At 41.0% G+C, this 19,660-nt stretch overlaps 1 protein-coding gene across 4 annotated transcripts in view; it reads left to right on the forward strand.

The window, feature by feature from the left end:
* CSNK1G1 (casein kinase 1 gamma 1) overlaps positions 1-18,511 on the forward strand; it is a 158,690-nt gene extending 140,179 nt beyond the window's left edge. For all 4 annotated transcript variants that reach the window (XM_081291274.1, XM_081291273.1, XM_081291272.1 and 1 more), the window contains 2 exons: positions 4,709-4,815; positions 12,516-18,511. In XM_081291274.1, coding sequence (XP_081147400.1) covers positions 4,709-4,815; positions 12,516-12,570 — 162 coding nt within the window. In that variant the 3' untranslated portion in view covers positions 12,571-18,511. The remainder of the gene's footprint in view (positions 1-4,708; positions 4,816-12,515) is intronic.
* The last annotated feature ends 1,149 nt before the right edge of the window (positions 18,512-19,660 follow it).

The following is a 19,660-nucleotide window of genomic DNA, read 5'->3' on the forward strand; positions in this document are numbered from 1 at the left end:
AGTTAAACCAAAAATTAGAAAAATAATGGCAATGACATTGTTTAAAATATCAGTATTCAGGCTAGTCACTGTGACACATACCTGTAAGATAGCTAGCTTTCTATGGGAAGACTGCTTGAGCCCAGGAGTTTAATGCCAGACTGGGCCACATTGTAAGAACCCCCTCCCCTCCAGAAAAGAAAGAATGTGTCAATTTATTACATTCATAAAGTTCTTTACAGTTTTTCAGATCTCTTTGCTAGATGTCATTGTATTTAACTGCCATGGTATTTATGATGTAAATAGGGCTGAGGCTATTTGCTTTCTTACAGAATTAAGAAAGTCTCACCTAAGATGTTGATGGTAGAGCTGGGCCTGGAATCCAGATCTCTGTCACACTAGTGTTCCACTACACATCCAGACAACAGTTCAGTGATTTGACAAAGTACCTTCAACTCAAAATAATTAAGTGAATGCTGGATTCATAGCTGTTGATTCCCCAGGCTTGTTTTAGTGCAGTTAAGTTTAAGGGCAGAAAACTGGCGAAAAGTTTCCCATTCCTGCCTGAATTCTTTGAGGCCATATGCTCATTGATATAGGCAAGATGTCTAGTTTGTAAAATGGAAATAACCTCTTCTTATTTTGATCACCCAAGAACTTTGATTGTGGGCTGAGTAGTAATTCATAGGGAAGAGAAAATAGAAAGTGTAAGACATGTGAAATGCTGTGAACAGGCGCTATGACCCAATATCACCAGGTAATTCTCAGTGTGATGTTTATTACTACTTCATTCATATAAGTAGAAGCCAAGCCATTTTTATATAACATCTTGTCTAGTTCCTTAATTGTTCTTCAAAAAACTTACTATGCTTTCTCCTGTAACTCTTGTGCTAAATGAATTTACTGTTATTAACACTAACTTGCAGTCAGAAGCAAATGTAGAACTGAGTAAATGTAGTATAGTGTTAAGAGTATTTCTATGATTCTCTATTTGTAAACCTTTTCTCTTCAACTTTTTGTTTTTGCTGGGTTTTTGCCTCCAGTTTTTTTGTTTGATGGTTGTTGGCTTTTTGTTGTTGTTGTTGTTTTGTGGTACTGGGGATTGAACCCAGGGGCACTTAACCACTGAGCCACATCCCCAGCCCTTTTTATATTTTATTGGATACAATGTGTCACTGAGTGCTTAGGGCCTCACTGAATTGCCCAGTCTGTCTTTGAACTCACAATATTCCTGCCTCAGCCTCCTGAGCTGCTGGGATTACAAGCATTGCCTTTTCTCCAGTTTTAACTTGAAGTTTTCAAATCCACAGGAAAGTTGAGAAAATACTTGAACTAGATTACCAAATCGTTAAGATTTTTGCTACACTTGCTTTAATTTTCTCTCTGTGTATGCTTGCCTAATCATTTGAAAATAAGTTGCAAGCAATCATTACATCTTACCCCATATACTTCAGCCTGCATCTCCTAAGAAGATATTCTCTCATGTAGCCAAGAACACCATTGTCATTTCTAAGAAAAGTAATAATTTCATAATCTTCATCACATTTCCCTCAATTCCTGTTGTCCCCAAAATCACTATTATAGTTTTTAAGTTCTAAACAAGATACATGCATTGCATGGGTTGTTAGGCCTCTTCAGTCTCCTTCAATCCCTTAGTCTCCTAATCTTATTTATACACACACACACACACACACACACACACACACACACATATAATTAATTTATTTTAGTTGTTGATGGACATGGTACTTTTAGTTAATTTATTTATGTTTATGTGGTGCTGAGGATAGAACCCAATGACTCTCACATGCAAGGCAAGCACTCTACCACTGAGCTACAACTCCAGCCTTCCTAATCCCTTTTAATCTATAGCAGTCACCAGTTTTGTTTTTTTTTTTTAAAGAAGGAACAAGAATACTTTGCTGTATAGTATTAATCATGCCAAATGATTATACATATGATCAGGTTATCCACTATTCAGAGATGCTAAATTTAATTAGTAGTAGAAATTTGGGTCTCCCTCACACAAAGTCCAAATTTAATGTTGTAGGAGTTTTTTTAGGTTTTTTTTATTGTTTTGTTTTGTTTTTGATATTGGGGATTGAACCTAGGGGTGCTCTACCATTGAGATACATCCTCATCCCTTTTTATTTGAGATAGTCTCACTAAGTTGTTTAGAGTCTCTCCAGATTTCTTATTTTTCTTTTTTAAATTTTTTATTAGTTATTGATGGACCTTTATTCATTTATTTGTTTATATGTGGTGCTAAGAATCGAACCCAGTGCCTCACACATGCTAGGCAAGTGCGCTACTACTGAGCCATAACCCCTCTCTCCAGATTTCTGAGGCTGACCTGAAACTTGGATCCAGCTGTAGTTTTTTCACTAACTATACAGCATTATTTTAAATTTTTAAAATATTTTTTAGTTGTAGGTAGACAAAATACCTTTATTTTATTTTATTAATATGTGGTGCTGAGGATCAAACCCAGGGCCTCACACGTTAGGCAAGTGCTCTACCGCTGAGCCACAACCCCAGCTCCACATTATTTTAATTTTTAAAAAATCTTATGTAAGAGCAGTAATTATTCTGGTTTAGAAATAATGGTGACTGTAAATTGCTGATGGGTAGTATTCATTCTGTCTTCCCCAAAGGCTGCTCTACCAACTTTTCCCTCCTACCTTCTTCTTTATGTAAAATGGAAATAACCTCTTTTTCCTTTGGTCACCCAAGAATTTTGATTGTGGACTGAATTCATAGGGAAGAGAAATTAGAAAGTGTAAGACATATGAAATGCTAGGAAATTTTTGTGGTCTAGCTGCTAGTAAGCACCTAAAGCTACAGATAGGTATAAGTAAACATTTATAGGCTAGGGTTGTAGCTCATTGATAGAGTACTTAATTAGTATGCAAAAGGTCCTGTGTTCAATCCCCAGAACTACAAAAATAATAACAATATTAAACATTTATGATCTAGGCATAGTGGCACACTCCTGTATAATCCCAGCTATTTGAGAGGCTGAGGCAGGAGATCACACAACTGAGAAACCCTATCACAAAATAAACTTTTAAAAGGTTAAGGATGTAGCTCAACAGTAGATTATTGCCTGGCATGTGCAAGGCTCTGTGTTCAGTCCATAATACCACAACAAATCAATATATAAACATTTATGGAGGGAGAATAACAGTAAAATGAACATTTATTAATCCTTACCATGTGACAAGACCCAGGCCAAGAATTTTTGTGGATTGGGCCAAGTACTTTATATGGATTAGTTGCTCTGACCCCATTAGGTAATAAGCAATATTGTTTCCCCACTTACAGACTAGGACACTCAGGCATAGAAAGGTCAAGGACCTTGCCCAGGGACCAGCAGCAAGTAAGTGCTAGAGCTAGGGTTCAAACCCAAGGCTGAATAACTCTAGAACCCATTTTTTTTCCTGTGCTGTGCAGCCTTCATTATTGTGTACCAGGTATTGTACCTAACACTGTCTCATACATTTCTTATATAATTCTCACATCAACCTGTAAGAACAGTCTCAAACAGGGCATATGATATCTGAACCATTTATCCTATTTTGTGGTTCTCTCCCATGTTTCAGCCAAGGTCTTTAACAGCAGAGTGGTTTGTCCAGCGGGGTCCCTTTTCCCACTCCCCAGCACCCACATAAACAGGAATCATGTGCTGGAAATGAAACCAGGTGGCAGAAGCAGCTGCACAAGCAAGAGAAGCCTGATCGGGTCCACATTAACCAGATGACAGGAGTGAGAGCCTTCATTTACAGTTCGGGGACCATCAGTGTGAACTGGGATGACAGTGAACCTGAAATAAAGGTCGTTGAAATAAGACTGATTTTCTAAGGGAAAGTGTTTCCTTATTGTTTTTCCCTCTCACCAGAGAGGATGTGGCAGTCTTGTTATTCAAGTAACTTCAAACCAGTGGTCAAAACCATGAAGAAATTTCTGAAGGAAAGTGTGATTTTTCATAGTTTTTGGTGACCACTTTTAGTTTCCTTTTCAGATTTTTTTTAAACATCATTACTGAGTCTGTATGACTATAGCATAATAAACAGAGGAGTACAATTTGCCCACGATGGTCGAGGGAGCAAAGTGATTTTATCATTAGAGGTCAGCTGTACAGTTATTTTTAATATGATAAAGTACTGTATGAATTTTTGCAATATGAAAGAATCTATGTTTAGGACAAATTTTTCTCATGGAAGTCCACAAACGCTAACTTAACCTTTGGTTATTTCTTAGCATTTCCATCTATAAAAAGAAAGTAATATTACCTATTTCCTAGGATTTTTGTGAGGATTAATTTTACATACACATATGGGATGGGGTATATTTCATGATAGAGTGCTTGGCTAACATGCACAATGAAATCAGGCTTTGATCCCCAGCACCAAACAAAATTTACACACACACACACACACACACACACACACACATAAAATGTAGGGGAGAGCATGACACAAAGTAGCTCTCAGTGTAGAAGTAATTATTATCATTATATCATTGAATTTAGTGTTCTCACATGATATGGGTCTTGGAATCTTCCCTGAATTAGGACACTTGGCCTGTTAACCCAGGAAAACAAACATTCTAGACACATGCCTGACTCTAGCCTAAGATTAGAGACATAATCTCCCTTAGTGACCCCTCTGGTGCTGGCAGGAGGTTCATACTGCCATGGTGCTTGTCACAATCTGTCTTTCTTTTTCAGGTGGTTAGCTCAACCAATGGAGAGCTGAATGTTGATGACCCCACAGGAGCGCACTCCAATGCACCAATCACAGCTCATGCCGAGGTGGAGGTAGTGGAGGAAGCTAAGTACGTTCATATGTCAAGGGGGTTCTTGAGTCATGGATTGGAAAATCTTTTCTGTCTCCTCCTCTCTGTGTACTGCTCATCTCAGACTTGGATTCTTCATGCTACTGTCCATAGCTTTCTTCCCTTGTTTTTTGCATGCTACCTTAAGGCTGCTGCTGCCCTTCTTTAGCTGTGATTTATGGGACAATAGTCAAATTTTTCTAGTCCACCTGGTGCAAAGGATATAATGAACTATAAGAATTACATAGTAAGGGCTACAGCAGATAGTAGCCATGAGCCTCTGGGAGTCCTAGAGTTTCATACTTCCTATGAGGGGGGGAAAACAAAAACCTGTTAAACCATGAACTGTGCTGAACAGCATTAAATTTTTGATTATTGGCCAACAACTGTGGGTGTTCAGTTCTGGAAAAAGGGTTTCAGGGCTCTCAAATGATTCTAGACTCGAGAGATTAAATAAATAAAGACAAGAAAAATAGTTTGCACCTGTGAGTGTTTTGGAAAGGAAGGGAAATGACCCTAATCCCAAGAAGGTGAGGCAGTTACCCTCATGCCTTTTTCTGCTTCTCTTGCATGTATATGTCTTGCTCTGCCCATATCACCAGTCCCTTGGTGCTATCTGCATGGTCTGTGTTTAAACTCTTAAATTCTGGGATGGAAGGTGAAATAATTGCTGATTCTGTTGCAAACGCAGCATTTTGCCACTTCTTTCCCCTTTTTCTGGGAGGGTTATGCCAGCAGACCATTTTTAGTAAGGAAACATACCTCCTATTCTCAGGAACTTTGGCCATGTTTGGGAACTCAATTTTTCTTCCATTCTCCTCAATAACTATTAAGGTATTCTTACCTTCTGGGTTTTAACCCTGGCAGCACTTTGGAGTCACCTGGGACATGTTAGAAAATACAGATGCCTGAGTCTGGCCCTAGAGATTCTGATTTGTTTATTGGAATCTGGCCTGAGCATGAAAAAATTTAAAAGTTCATGTAGTTCTAATGTGCAACCAAGGTTAAGAACCATCAGGCATGGTCTGATCTTGAAACACAGCCATATCCATAACCACCTCTACCCCCACTCCTAGTTCACACTTGTGGCTGTTGCTTTTAGAAGTTCTACTCTGAATTTAATATTATACTTTGAATACAAAGATCAAATGGACTTTAGTCTTATGATATGCCCAATATAGATTTATTTTTTGAACCCATTCATCTCATTTCATTTTGGTAAACGTGTACAGTAATTGTGTATGTGAGTATGGTGTTTGTGTCTTGTGTGTAAGATAGAGGGCCATTCACATAGAGTTCAGTTTGGTGTATTCTGTTGTGGTAAAATCCAAATTCTAGAATATAAAGAGAGTTTAAAGTCTTCCCATGTAACATCAAAGACCACTGTGCATCTTTGCCACCAGTTCCAGGTTTGGGCCTTCTGAAAGGTGTAGAAGCCAGAAGAGGAGCCATTGTATTTGACCAGTCTTCCAACAGCTTATGGAATAGGGCATTTTGTTTGCTATTTCCCTGATGATTTTATGTGCTACCAATCCATCTTGTGTAGGGAACTGTCAGGGCCCAGCCATATGTTGTTATTCTTGGCCCTCTGGGGGTGGTGGGGCAGGGACCGGGTAGCCATGTTGTCTACTTGCTTGATCATTCTCCTGGGAAGAAGTCTCAGCTAGAGAAACATGAGACGTCTTGAAAAACCCCTCATTGCACGCAGCTGGGATGCCATTTGTTCATGCAGCCTGTTTATTGGGTAAGGGGCGCTATTGCCTATATTGATTCATCTTGGGTATTGGGAGACTGTGTGAAACCTTCACTTCCAAGCTTTTGAATTTAGGTTCCTCATCCAACTTGTTTTCTGTGAAAAGATAGGATTTTGGTTTTTGTTCTGTGAGCAAAATGAACATTTGGCTTTCTTTTTTCTGTTAGCTGCAGGACACATGTCCTTGTTTAAGTATGGTTGGAAGGGTGAGGAGGGCAAGCAGCTTTTCAGTTGATTTTTTGTTATATAAGTACACAGGCATTTCAAGTTATCTAGACTTCAGCTGTGACCTTATAAACCTGAACCTCATTTCTCCTGAGAATTAATAAGAGTAGATTTAGGCACTTCTCTGGTGGTTATGACCACAGCAGTGACCATCCTCCCTCAGGTTCATCTGATAAGATAAAGTAAGTGTCTCTTAAACCTTTTCTCCCTCTCTGGAGCAAGAGTTAACTGTTAGTTGCTTTGGTCAAGCATGTTGCGCTTGTAGAAAGCGAGGGACTTCTTTTTCCCTCGGTGTAGGAGAGGATAGCTCAACATTGTACAGGAAGACCTCGTGCGAGAACCAAGTAGCTCAGGTGTGCCTGAGTTGTTACAGGCAGGGTCATTTGCTTTTTCCCCTGCCACCTTCCTGAAAGTTGCTCAAGAAAGGCTATCCTGGGACTTCTACCAATTCTTTCTGTTTTGCCTTCCCCCTAAGATCCACTTCCCACCTTGATGCTTCTGTCAGGCTCCTGCCCCCTCAACTTTAATGTGGAAACAAAGTGGTCTACTCAGCCTACCTCAACAGGAAGAAACTAAACACAGACACATACTGCATGTTTGCATGGCTCACAGGGAGTCGCTTCCATCTCATCTTTGTGGACTAATATCTTTCTTTCTTTCTTCCTTTCTGTGTTTTTCTCTTTACATACTCTGTAGCTGCCTGAAAATGCTCAACCTGTGGTGAGTCCCTCTCTCTAGTCCACATGCAAGGGGAGCGGACCAGACTAGGCTGGGATTGGCAAAGCCAAACAAAATGCTTTAGGAAACATAAATGGCTTCCATATGCCTCCTATGCCATAACCACCCAGACTGGGGAACTAGATCTACAAAGTAGGGGTGGGACAGGCCTACACCCAGAAATTAATCTGTTCCTTCTTTCTTTTTAAACCTACCTCATTTTTCTCTGCCACCTCTGCAAATAACATTCCACATTATCCAAAATTGTCTTTTTTTATTTTTGGCAGAGCAAATTTTCTCCCAAAATAATATGGCCAGGTATTATTAAAGGGAGAGAGACTGAGGTTGAAAAAAAAAGGTTAATATAGCAGTTGTTCAGGTGTCAGTTGTTCCCTTGCCAACCACAAGGATTGATGTTGTTGCCAGATAATTTCATATTCTGCAATTGGATTTCTAACTTGGAAATTGGCCACTCTGGAAAAAAAGTATCTTTTTTCTTTAGCTAATTCTTCCATCTGTAGAGTGGGAGTCTCAAAAAAGAACCCCTTAGGGAAAGATGGACATTTTATTGTTGTTGTTTTGGGGGTTATTTTGTTTGTTTTCTGTTCACTTTCTTTATTCCTATGAGAGTATAGTAGGCCAAGGGCTGACTCAGCTGATGGAAATATTGGAGCCTGTCACTTCTACTCCCAGAGAAGGCTTCTCGAATGCTTTCTTGGCAACAACAGGGGGTATATATGGAAATGGAACACCTAAAGGATTCATTATCGGTGACAAACATTCTTGCTGCAAGATAGGGAACCCCCTAGCTCTCTTCCTGGACAATGCTTGTGATCTTCCAGGTGCTCCTGAACTTGCTGGTCTATTGCAGTCTGGAATTGAAACTCTCCCACATTGCCTTCATGCATAGGGCCACATTCTACACCATGATAACAGCCTGCTGGACTCTGACTACCTCATTTTTATTTTCTTCAGTGATTGGGTTGGGCACTGGTTTCTGATCCCTAACTGTTCTAGGCCAAATTGCCCACAGGGCTTTCCTAGGGATGGGAATGTATTAAAGATAACAGTTGGGTTTTATGGAGGTAGGATTTATATTCTTATGGTTTCAAAGAACACATTTGGCCTATTCGTTTTGCGAATATGTGTCTGTGTAATCTGACATTGTTGTGGTCTATATTTTTCCTGTGAGATGTCAGTCACATGATCCTGGTTGAAAACTCTTGCAGTCTTGTTGTGCTCATCAAAACTTGTACTTGGGCTGGGCATGGTAGTGCATACCTGTACTCCCAGCAGCTTGGGAAGTTGAAGCAGGGGGGTTGCAAGTTCAAAGCCAGCCTCAGCAACTTAGCAAGGCATCAGGCAACTCAGCAAGACCCTGTCTCTAAGTAAAATATGAAAATGGGCTGGGGATGTGGCTTAATGGTTAAACAGCCCCTGGGTTCAATCCCTGATACCAAAAAGAAAAAACCTGTACTAAGAACTCTAAGTTAGAGTCTCAAGGTCTGCCTGGAGAGATAAGACATGATATTAGGTGAAATAACAAGGAATTCTCCAGTACACTTACATTATCGTTCCTAGAAGGCTGAAGGGGCCAAGAAATCACTGTGAATGGTCAAGGAAGACTTCATGGGCATAGCAGAACTCAAGCCAAGTTTTAGAGGAAAGAAAGAATGTGCAGGTATGGCAGAGAAGAGGAACATAGCCGAGTAGCTGAAGAGAAAGCAGGACACAGTAAGAGAGTGATATGAAAAGGGTAGTTAATCAGAGAACTGCAGGAATATTGCCTGATGGCTCCTCAGGAGTCTTAGATCAGTTTTTGCTCTAGCATGTTAAGAACATCTTGTTATTCAAATAATCAAAGAACCAACTGGAAAGGAACCTAAGACACAGAGGTATTGATCACCTGGCCTGATTTTCTTCTGAAAATAACACACTGGTATGAAGTCACTCAGTGGACTTAGTCTGGAGTCTAGCCCAGTTTAATGGGTCCTGTTGCTAGTCATTACTGCAGAAACCAAACAATTAAAGAGCAGGATGTAGGGCCTACTTCCTCTTGAGTGGAATTGTTAATAGCTTGTGTTACTGCTGAAGCTTTAACTGTAATAAAAGTAAAAATTAATCTAGGGCTCTAAATTTAAAATATTGCAGTTCCTCTGAAGGACGGCTCACAATACTTATCCACTCCAGCGATTGCACACTGCACATCAGGTTATGGTATACCAGATATTAATTTGTTTGGTTTGCCTCGAAGGAGGTAAAAGAGAAGTCATTGTACAGCTTGAAGTGGACCAGTATTTCAAACATTTTTTGATTCCTTTTATTTATTTTTTATTTTTGTTTATTTATTTTATACTTGGAACTGAATCCAGGAGCACTTTACCAGTGAGCTATATCACCAGTCCTTTTTATTTTAAGATAGAGTCCCACTAAGTTGCTGAGGCTGGCCTTGAACTTGGGATCCTCCTGTATCACCTTCCTGAGTTGCTGGGATTATTAGGTGTGCGCCACCACTCTTGACAACTCCTTTTATTTAAAAACGCAAAATCATCATTTTAGCATCCTCCAAAGAAAATAAGAATAGAAATTAACTTAAAAGTTAGTTGGGCTGGGGTTATGGTTCAGCAGTAGAGTGCTCACCTAGCATGTGCGAGGCCCTGGATTCAATCCTCAGCACCACCCACATACAAATAAATAAATGAAATAAAGGTTTTTTTAAAAAAAGTTAGTAATACCTGTGAAAATCATGGTTCAAAAGGATCAGTAAGACTATTGAAATATTAGGGATCCCATGAGATTAACTTTGCCTCTTTAAATATTGCTGGACATTCAACTTGGTCTTACTCTAATACACATACACACACACACACACACACACACAGAGAGAGAGAGAGAGAGAGAGAGAGAGAGAACAAGACCATTTTTTTTTCTTGAATTCTTCCTCAGGGTTTCCACTGAAGACTACCTTAAGCCATCAGAAGTGCTGGTCATTTATATTTAAAAGAATTTATTCTGTTCTCAAATCTGTGTGACACTTTGGTTAGTAACTATATTTGCACCCATTAATGGTACTTTTTTTCCATAGGAAAATCTCTTTGCTATTTGTTATTTTTAGTTATACATGACATTAAAATGTTTTTGACATATTACACATACATGGAGTATAACTTACTCAAATCAGGATCCCATTCTTGTTGTTAAACATGATGTAGAGTTATACTGGTCATGTATTCATATATGAAAATAGGAGAATTATGGTTTATTCTACTGTCCCATTAGTGGTATTTTAAAATGTCATTGTTATGCTCGAAGAAAATTTGTTAGGAAACTCTCCTTTCCAAAATTTGCAAGTTTGATTCATTCAGATATGGTTAAAGCACATCATTTTCTGTGTAAATATTTATTTCTGCCTTCTAAGGAACGTTCTTCAAGTTTGTTTTATTTCATTTTGGTTTTGGTACCAGCGATTGAACCTAGATGTGCTTAATGCCTGAGCCACATCCCCAGTCCTTTATATTTTTTTTTAATTTTGAGACAGGGTCTCACTAAGTTACTCAGGGCCTTGCTAAGCTCCTGAGGCTGGCTTTGAACTTGAGATCCTTCTGCCTCAGCCTCCTGAGTTGCTGCGTCTCCCAAGTTTTTATTTATTTACTATATGGTGCTAAGGATTGAACCCAGTGCCTCACACATGCTAGACAAGCACTGTACCACTGAGCCACAACCCTGGCCCTCCAAGTTGTTAATAATTCCATCAGATGTTGTAATACCACAGAATATAACTAAAACAAGAGGTAATCTTAGTTAGTGTGGAGAATTTAGGGGTATGGGAAGTGAAAAGTAATTCTATATTTCCTTATCTATATTCTTGGCATTTATCCTAGAAGGATTATGCAAGAGACTTAAAGGTAGTTTTCTCAGAAAAGCTTTTCTTTCAAGGATCCAGCAAGTCTGAGCTACACTTCGAACTTCACTCCCCTCCATCATTTGGCATCATTTACTCATCCACTGCCTTCCGCCCCTCACATTCTCATTTCCCATGTGTCAGTTCCTTGTAGAGAGCATATCTTTTGCCACTAGCATTGCCAGAGCCCTCATCACCCCCCTCTGGATTGCCAAAGCAAGAGTGATGCTTCTTAAGCCAAGGCTGGAGTGAGGAAGGGATACTGAGGCTTAGGGAAGTGCCAGAAGTGTACCTGTTCCCCAGGAGATGGCATGAAGGGAGTAGGCCCCAACCTCTACCCTAAACAGGGTTAGTTCATAACTACATCTGACACAGCAGCAGCAGTCTCAGGAAGCTAAATAAGGAGTAACCTGCAGCCAGAGAACCTCCTGAGGATCAGCTCATGGGCTGAGGCAGTGGTCTCCTCAGAATGAAAAGAGGGCTGTGCTGGCCTCAGGAGATAGGGGTTCACAGTTTTTGTTTAAGTCAGGGCTTCTCCTGCTTGTGCGAGGCATCTAGTGGGGACAGAAATGGGGGTTGAGAGAATCACGAATCCTTTTCTTGGTTGCAATATGAGACCTTCTCAGAGCTCCATACATTCTAAGGGATTTATTTGCATTAGTTTAGCTTTCTTTCCCACCAGCTAGTGAGTTGCATTAAATAATTTTCCCTCAATATCAAGGAGCAGAGAGTGCAGGCTAATTTTATGCAGCCTTGAGGACCCCCAGCCTCGTTCTAGATAAAGATGAGGCATGTGGGTTGAGTTTTAGACTAGGAAAGACGCTGTCATTACCCTTCTTCCAAAAAAATCCATGTTTCAGCCCAGCCTGACCGGTAGCATTTGAATAGTTATGTTGGGCAGATTGAAATTAAGCAACTATTTCATTTGGCTTTCCTGGCAGACACTGCCTGCTGCCTCCAGTAGGCGCACTGTAGATGGTGGGCGGCCTGTGGGTGGTGGGTACCAGAGAGGGAAACCCCACTCTGCAAGAAGCAGAAGCAGGCAGAGGTCTCCTGGAAACTGCAGACCACTAGCACTGATTTGCAATGTTCCTTGTGCTCCAGGTGCTGCTGTTTCTTTAAGAGGAAAAGGAAGAAGACTGCTCAGCGCCATAAGTGACCAGTGCCTCCTAGGAGTCCTCAGGCCCTGGGGACTCTTGACTCGATTGCACCTGCAGCTCCTGCCATTTCTCATTGGAAGGGACTCCCCTGTAGGGGAGGGTGGAGATCCAAACCAAAAAGAAGAAAACAGATGCCCCAGAAGGAGCCAGTGCAGGCAGCCAGGGCCCAGTGGGTCAGTTGCTGTCTCCGCCTGTCTGAGGCTCTGAGCAGGTCCCAGAGCTGCTGCTCCTCCACTGCTTGCCCTTGGGGCTACCTGGTTGACTCTCCTTCCCATTGTTTACAGTGAAGGTGTCATTCACAAAAACTCAAGGACTACTATTCTCTTCCCTCCCCTTCTACTTTACTTCTGGTTCTTGCCCCACCCTCAACCCTCTCCAGCATCAAAGCTAGTGAGCTAAATGCTGTGTCTGTAATAGGAGCTCAAGAGGCTGGGGGTGTGGCCAAGAAGGTAGCAGGAAGATGCAGCCTGGTCCCAGAAGATCTTCTCCACTTCCCAGGAGTGCCTGGCAGTATGGCTTCCTCTCCCTCTGAGCAGCCTACAAACCAGCTGGCCTTAGGGTTCAGGTTTCTTCTTCCCTCCCTCCTATGAAGTTACACTGTAGGACACAAGCTGTGAGAAATCTGCAGTCTACTGTCCCATGTGTTGGTGTTCTTAGCTTTTTTGACAAACAAATTCCTTTCTCCAGGCAGTAGCAGGACATGCAAATTGTTCTGAGCAAAGGAAAGAAAACTGACTTTATTGCACTTTTAGTTTTGTTTTAGTTTTTTTTTTAACAAAAAAGAAAGAAAGAAAGAAAGAAAAGAAAACATGGCAGATGCATATTGTGTCTGTTTTTTGAGGGGATTTTGACTTTTTTTTCTGTTTTGAGGGGGATGGACCAGCCAAGCCATTCAGAGAAAATGTGGGTCCAGAGGACATTCTCAATGGAAACAGTTTGATCAGCAGCACCCAGAAGAGAAGCCAAACTCTGTGTCATTCTGAGTGAATACTCAGGTTGGCAAGAAAACATACTTGAATTTTATTCATCTTCTCAGCTGCTGAAGAATGTCCCTACCAGAGCCTCTTTACCTAATCAGCCTGCAGTTTGAAATCCTAGCTCTCCAGGATGGAATGAGCAGCAAGTCAGACCGTGACCAGGAGACAGCTCATCCCAGTGAAGGAGATGCTTAACAAAAAAATATCTGAAATGTCTGTTTCCTCCACTGCCAGGGACTTCCTATTATAGCCATGTAACTTTTTGGTGACAGGATTAGTGATTAAACAGCCACCTCTTTATAGCCACTATTGGACAAAAAGTGAACCTGCCTTCCAAATGCCAGAGAAGCCTCAGGATGTGGCATCATAGGGCCAGGAAAAGCAAATGATAGTGTGTCCTGTCTGCCCCAGTGGCTGAGTTATAGCATTTGGTCTGGACTGCCTTATCAGAAACCAAGCCCATGAAGTTCTTTTTGAGCAGGTCCATAGTAGCAGGCTTAGTGCTACTATGGGGATAGTAGCACTAAGCCTGCATGGGGATGCAGTGAAAAGGAGGGTAAGATTGTTTGGTGTTGGAAAATTCCAGGAAAAAGGGGCCTGAATGAAATGTCTAAAATTATATTCTCAATGGGATATAGACTCCTTCCAGATAAGATAGTCGAGCATATAAGCTTGTATTCCCAGTACACCCTCTACCTCCCACCTCCCACCATGATCTAGTCACGTGACTTATTACCAAAAAGCATCTAGGTTTCTCATCCTCTGTTTGAAAAGTTAATGTGTGAAGTTAATCTTCCCATGTTAGATTTTCATTCAAGTTTAGTGGCTTTTCAAATGACTCCTCTTTCCAAATGTGACAGAAGAGAAAGGGTGATATCAGGGAAAGTGGTCTTGATCTGGGAGTAAAGAGCTAACCGTGAAGAATAATGGCGAATGACTTGGTGTGGTGATTTGTGGTGCAAACCACAGAAATCTTCACCTCCTGGCTTGAGATGTAGGGGCTGTTTTTTGGACTGGAATTGCGGGGATTCTGGTAGTTGGTATTTCCTGACAAGTCCCTTGATGTACCCCATGTGGAGCAGAGATAGCAGCATTCACATGAATCAGACTTACTGGGCTTCACCTCTTCCATTAGACCTTGGCTAGGGAAAAACATTTCACTGGCTTCAAACCTGCTTAATTTATGTAAAGATTGTAATCTCTCATTTCTTGAAAAGAAATGTTACTGTATATGAAACAGAGTGGCAGGGAGAGGCAGTGTCTATACCCATTTCCCACAAAGATTTTGAATATTGGGGTATACTTCCTTGCCATTACCTAGTGGTTGGAGCCCATCACTAAAATTTAGTCTCTCATTTGGTATTTGAGCAACTCTAACTTCCTATACAGAAAATTTAACTTCTTCACCCCTGTATAGAAATGCCTTACCTCTCAAGGGAGGGCAGGGGAAATAGTGGCAAAGCCTGGAGCATCTGGGCACACTGTATCCCACAAAGTGCCTCCCCCACCCCACTTCCACAAAACAGCTTGGCTGCAGGGCAGGCTGCCTTTACAGCTGGGTCTGTGGGTTTTTTTTGTCTTAAAAATTTTTATAGGCTAGCTCTTGAGGGGTTGAACCTGAGCAGTTGGCGGTGGGAGGGTGTTGTGGGGGGGTCCTTCCTGATGCACTGTTCTCACCCTCTAGCCCCCATAAAGCACTTAGATATTGGTTTCTGAAGAACCCCAGGTCCCTTTAGCATGCAGGGTAATGGTGATCCTTCCAAGGCTATGACACTCCAAGGTGGTCCCAGACCTGAGCGATTCTATTATTCCCTAAGATAAACAAACCAAAACAAAAACTGAATAACTAAGAAGCAATTTGGCCATCAGTTTCAGCCCCGCTGGTTGCTGCAGTTTGGCTTTATGTCTCAGCCAGATCCTTAAAGGATAGTCACTCCTTCCCTATCTCCCACACCCTCCAAATCCACTTGTTCTAAATTTTTTTTTTCTGGTTCTGGGGATTGAACCCAGGGCCTTATGCATGCATGCAAGGCAAGTACTCTACCAACTGAGCTATATCCCAAGCCCTTGTTCTGAAGTTTTTAACTTTTCTCCTTTTCACTCACAGCTATGATGCCAGAGGCCATTTTTTTTGGGATTGATGCAGTTTTTCCCCCTTAAAGCTAATTGAACATCTGTTCATAAAAACGCATTAAGAGTTATCAGCCAGGTGCAGTGGTGCACTTCTGTAATCGCAGCCACTTGGGAGGCTGAACCACGAGGATCACAGGTTCCTGGCCAGCCTGGGCAACTTAGACCCTGTCTCCAAAAGGCTGGGAGTTTACCTCAGTAGTTGGGTGCCCCTGAGTTCAGTCCCAGGAGTTCTCTCAAGCTCTCCTCAGACACTGTAGCCTGAGTGGATCAAGTCAATCAGGCAGGATTCCACTAAGTGTGCTCTACTTGTGACTGGACCAGGACTTGTTCCTGTGCAAGCTAATCATGTAAAGGGGAGTGAGTGTCCCAGCAGCCAGCATGCATTCATAACTACCTTAATTAACATTCTTCTTGGGGTCTGAATGGTGTAAACAGGGTCTAGGAAGGTATAAATTGGGTGCCTAGGTTAGCCTTCCATTAAAATTGCATTTTACTTTGGAATGGGTGAGCTGCAGGAGACCAGAGAGATCCTGAGGTTTCTAACAGAAGTGTTAGTTTCCTGTTTATTTTCAGTGAACTCCAAGCACATAGAAATAGTCCCTGCTCATTGGCCAAATGGGGTTTCCATCAGCCCTAAAGGAATTTCCAACTTAGTTCACTGGAAATGTATGCTGGTAGTGCTTTTTTCAGTGTTAGTAACAGCCTTTAATGCCAGAAATCTACAGTATGCTAAAAGTGGTTACTAATGAACTTCGCCTTAACTTTTTGTCAATGAAAAAGATATAATCCATTCCACCTCTCCATGAGCAAGCATGGCCTGCGTTTCTCAAAAATAAGGAAAGGCATCCTAGAAAGCATCTCCTCAAAAGAACTTGATATTTCTTCTTAAGCATCTCTCCCAAACCTACATGCCTCCTGTGTCCTAGCCATCCCTTCCATTTTCATATTTAAGCCAGTTTTCCATTCTCATTGAGTTACCCTGACACTGTTGTCTCCAGTGTCAGAGCCATGCTAAGGCTAAACTTTCTCCGACTGGGAGTTTGCAGGGCCAAGTAGCCAGCATTGCCTTTGCTAGGCCACTGCCATCATTGCCCCAAGATATGCTGATGAATTCCAGAGACCCTTAGGGAGCCAGGATAACGGGTACTCTGTCTGGATTGGCCCGTGTGGGTGACAGGCACTGGGGTTCTTGGCTTTGCAGACTAGGGAAGTCCCATGTAGAGGTTGATAGCAGCAACTCCTGTGATGGGCTGTTAGGAATCAAATTGGGATTCCTTTGGGTTGGGATGTTTTGTTTTTTGAGGGGAGAAGGTTGGTTCGTGTTTCTGCATAAGAAAAAGAAGTAACTATGGCCCCTCTGTGGTTATATAGTTTTTGAGCAGTGTTTTAGCCACCAGTCGTGAGAGTCTGACCCAGTAAGCAATCTTAAAAAATGTTTTTCCTGATTCCTTTTGCAGGTGAGTAAATGCAAAAGAATAGGTTTCTCATTGTATTCTGAATAGTAAGTAGGTCCCTGAACATAGGTAATATAGTTGACATATTTCTTAAAAACCAACCAGGAAATCCACTCCAGTATTTGTAGATCAGCATACAAAGCAAAAAGTAAACATGTACTCCATTTTTTTTTTTTTGATTACCAAATTTGATGTCACAAAGAAACCTCAGTTGTGTGGACAGAGTTTCATTTTTTCCTCTCTTATTCACAGTCACTTGCTAGTGCCATTACCACCTTCAAGGTCTCAGAGCAGAGAATTATTCACAGTAATAAATGGGGGTACAGTGCAGTCATTCCAGTAACCTGAACAAGAGGACCACTGTCCCAACTGCCCCCAAGCCCCTCTTTCAGGATAGGTGAGACATTTTCAGTGTTCTCTTCATGAGCTCCAGACCAAATCCCAGGCCAGCCCTTGCACCAAAAGGCTTTTTGGAAGGCTTATCAATCTGTAAGGAATGTTTCAGGAAAGATGAGCCATTTCTTTGGGGGGAAATATATTTACAAATGGGCGTGTGTGATTGCATGTGTGTGCGCGCTCATCTGTATGCATTTCACTTTCATAAAGTCTCACCACCCGGGCTGCTGGGAACCTTGTGTTCCTGGGTATTCTCAGAGGTAAAGCCATAGTGAGCTTCTAAAATCAGTGTCTCAGCAAGCTGGCTCTGGGAATGAGCCCCATTTATCAAGCAGAAGAGTAACAGCAGAGAAGATAAGAGATGAAACCAAAAATATAAACTTCCCCCCAATGGAAAATAATGTTGATTCAGCAATTCCCATTGAAGATATTACATACTCTAATTTATTATATTATTATTTGTCTGTTTCTTCAATCTTTGCCCATTGTACTCTTAAAAAGATGTTGGGTTGTTGATTGCAATTTTTTTTAACTAGATAATGTATAAATCAGCTGAGGAAATGAGTTTTAATTGATGTGTGAAGGTGTATGAATATTAAATGCCTTGTTTTTTTTTTACTTTTTTTAAGTATGTAATGTTTCATAAATCCTGGCACTGGTTGCAAAGCTCAGCTTTGAAGATGAAACTTGTAGTATTTTAAACATGAATGTCAATTTCAAAATGTATTTGAAATGGTTCCTTCGAGAGATTTGTAGACCATTGGGGAAAACTCCTCTGCAGAGGAAGTAGCCTTCTTTGGAGAAAATGGGTCCTGATAATGTTATCTCGGAGTGGCCCATTTTCTAGGGCACCATGGAAAACACAAATGTGATCTTTAAGTATACCTCTTTCCCAGTTTGGGGAGGAAAGGACTCAGTTTGCACCCTTTTTGTATGTAAAATAAAATGTCTTACCTTTCTTGACTACTTTTACTTGTTTGTTTGGTTCATTGATTTGTTTTTAATGACCTGTAGCTCACTTCTAATTAGGAATCTTAGGCTAGGACTAAATTTGATGTGATTCAGTACTCCCATGAACAAAAATGCCAGATACGTAGGCATTCTTGCTTCTTTCTCTTGGGTTGAACATTACCCTCTCTGTGAGTCACTTCAAAAACAAGTATTCCTAGAACTTAAAGAAATTCTTACTCAGCTAAGTTCCTGTATCCTATGGTTCTCAGATGGTAGAACACCCAGAAGTCAGGTTTTACTCTGTAACAATTTTTGGAAGTTTTAGAATTCTGCACTACCAATGAGGAACATGTGTTTAGACAGAAGATATCCATTGTGCAATGTAAAAGAACATGCATACATGGCAAACAAACTGCCTATTAATCGATTTATTTTTTCAGTGGTAGGCAAGTAGCAGAAAACACGTATAAAATTATGAGAGAAGCTTCATGGTAAGGGCATTTTATCCATCAACTTGATTTCTTTTTTCTTTTGAAAAGGGGTGGGGGAGAGACTGCTTTTATGCCACTTTAGCCTTAGCTCCTAATGTACAAGACACCACTTTGAACACATGGTTTAGTAAACCTTTTCTCAGTGGCTATAGGTAGGGTTAGACCTAGGAATGGGGAAATAGACAAACCTTCATTCCACACACAAAGACAGGGGTGGGAAGGTGAATTTGGAAGATCGTTGTCAGTATTAACAATTTTATCTTGAACAACCTCCACCGGATTGAGGTGGTCTGGATTGAGGTGCAAGGAAATAGCAAACATCATTTGTGTTTATAAAGAGAACAGTCTTGAAGTTCTACAACCTGACTACAGTGACATCAGTTGTAAGGAAAGGACAAGTTAAGGAATTCGGGTGGCCATGCATAATTCAATCAAGTCAGTACTTCAGGCCAAATTGCATAATTCATTTATGGAAGTGGAGCCATGCCTACAATCTGGATAATGACAAACTAGAATTTCTAAAAAGTTAATACCATAGGTACAAATTTTAGAAAGATACGTGTCTGTTCTATTTTTCTAGGTATATAAGACTTAAAAACAACTTATGTTGTAGATTGGAACAACACCAAGCTTCTTTTACAACCTTGAATATTCCAGAGGGCACATCTAATGACTGTGACCTTCATG

The sequence above is a fragment of the Spermophilus citellus genome (genome assembly GCF_964194105.1).
Source record: "Spermophilus citellus genome assembly, chromosome: 4".
Classification (NCBI taxonomy): Eukaryota; Metazoa; Chordata; class Mammalia; order Rodentia; family Sciuridae; genus Spermophilus; species Spermophilus citellus.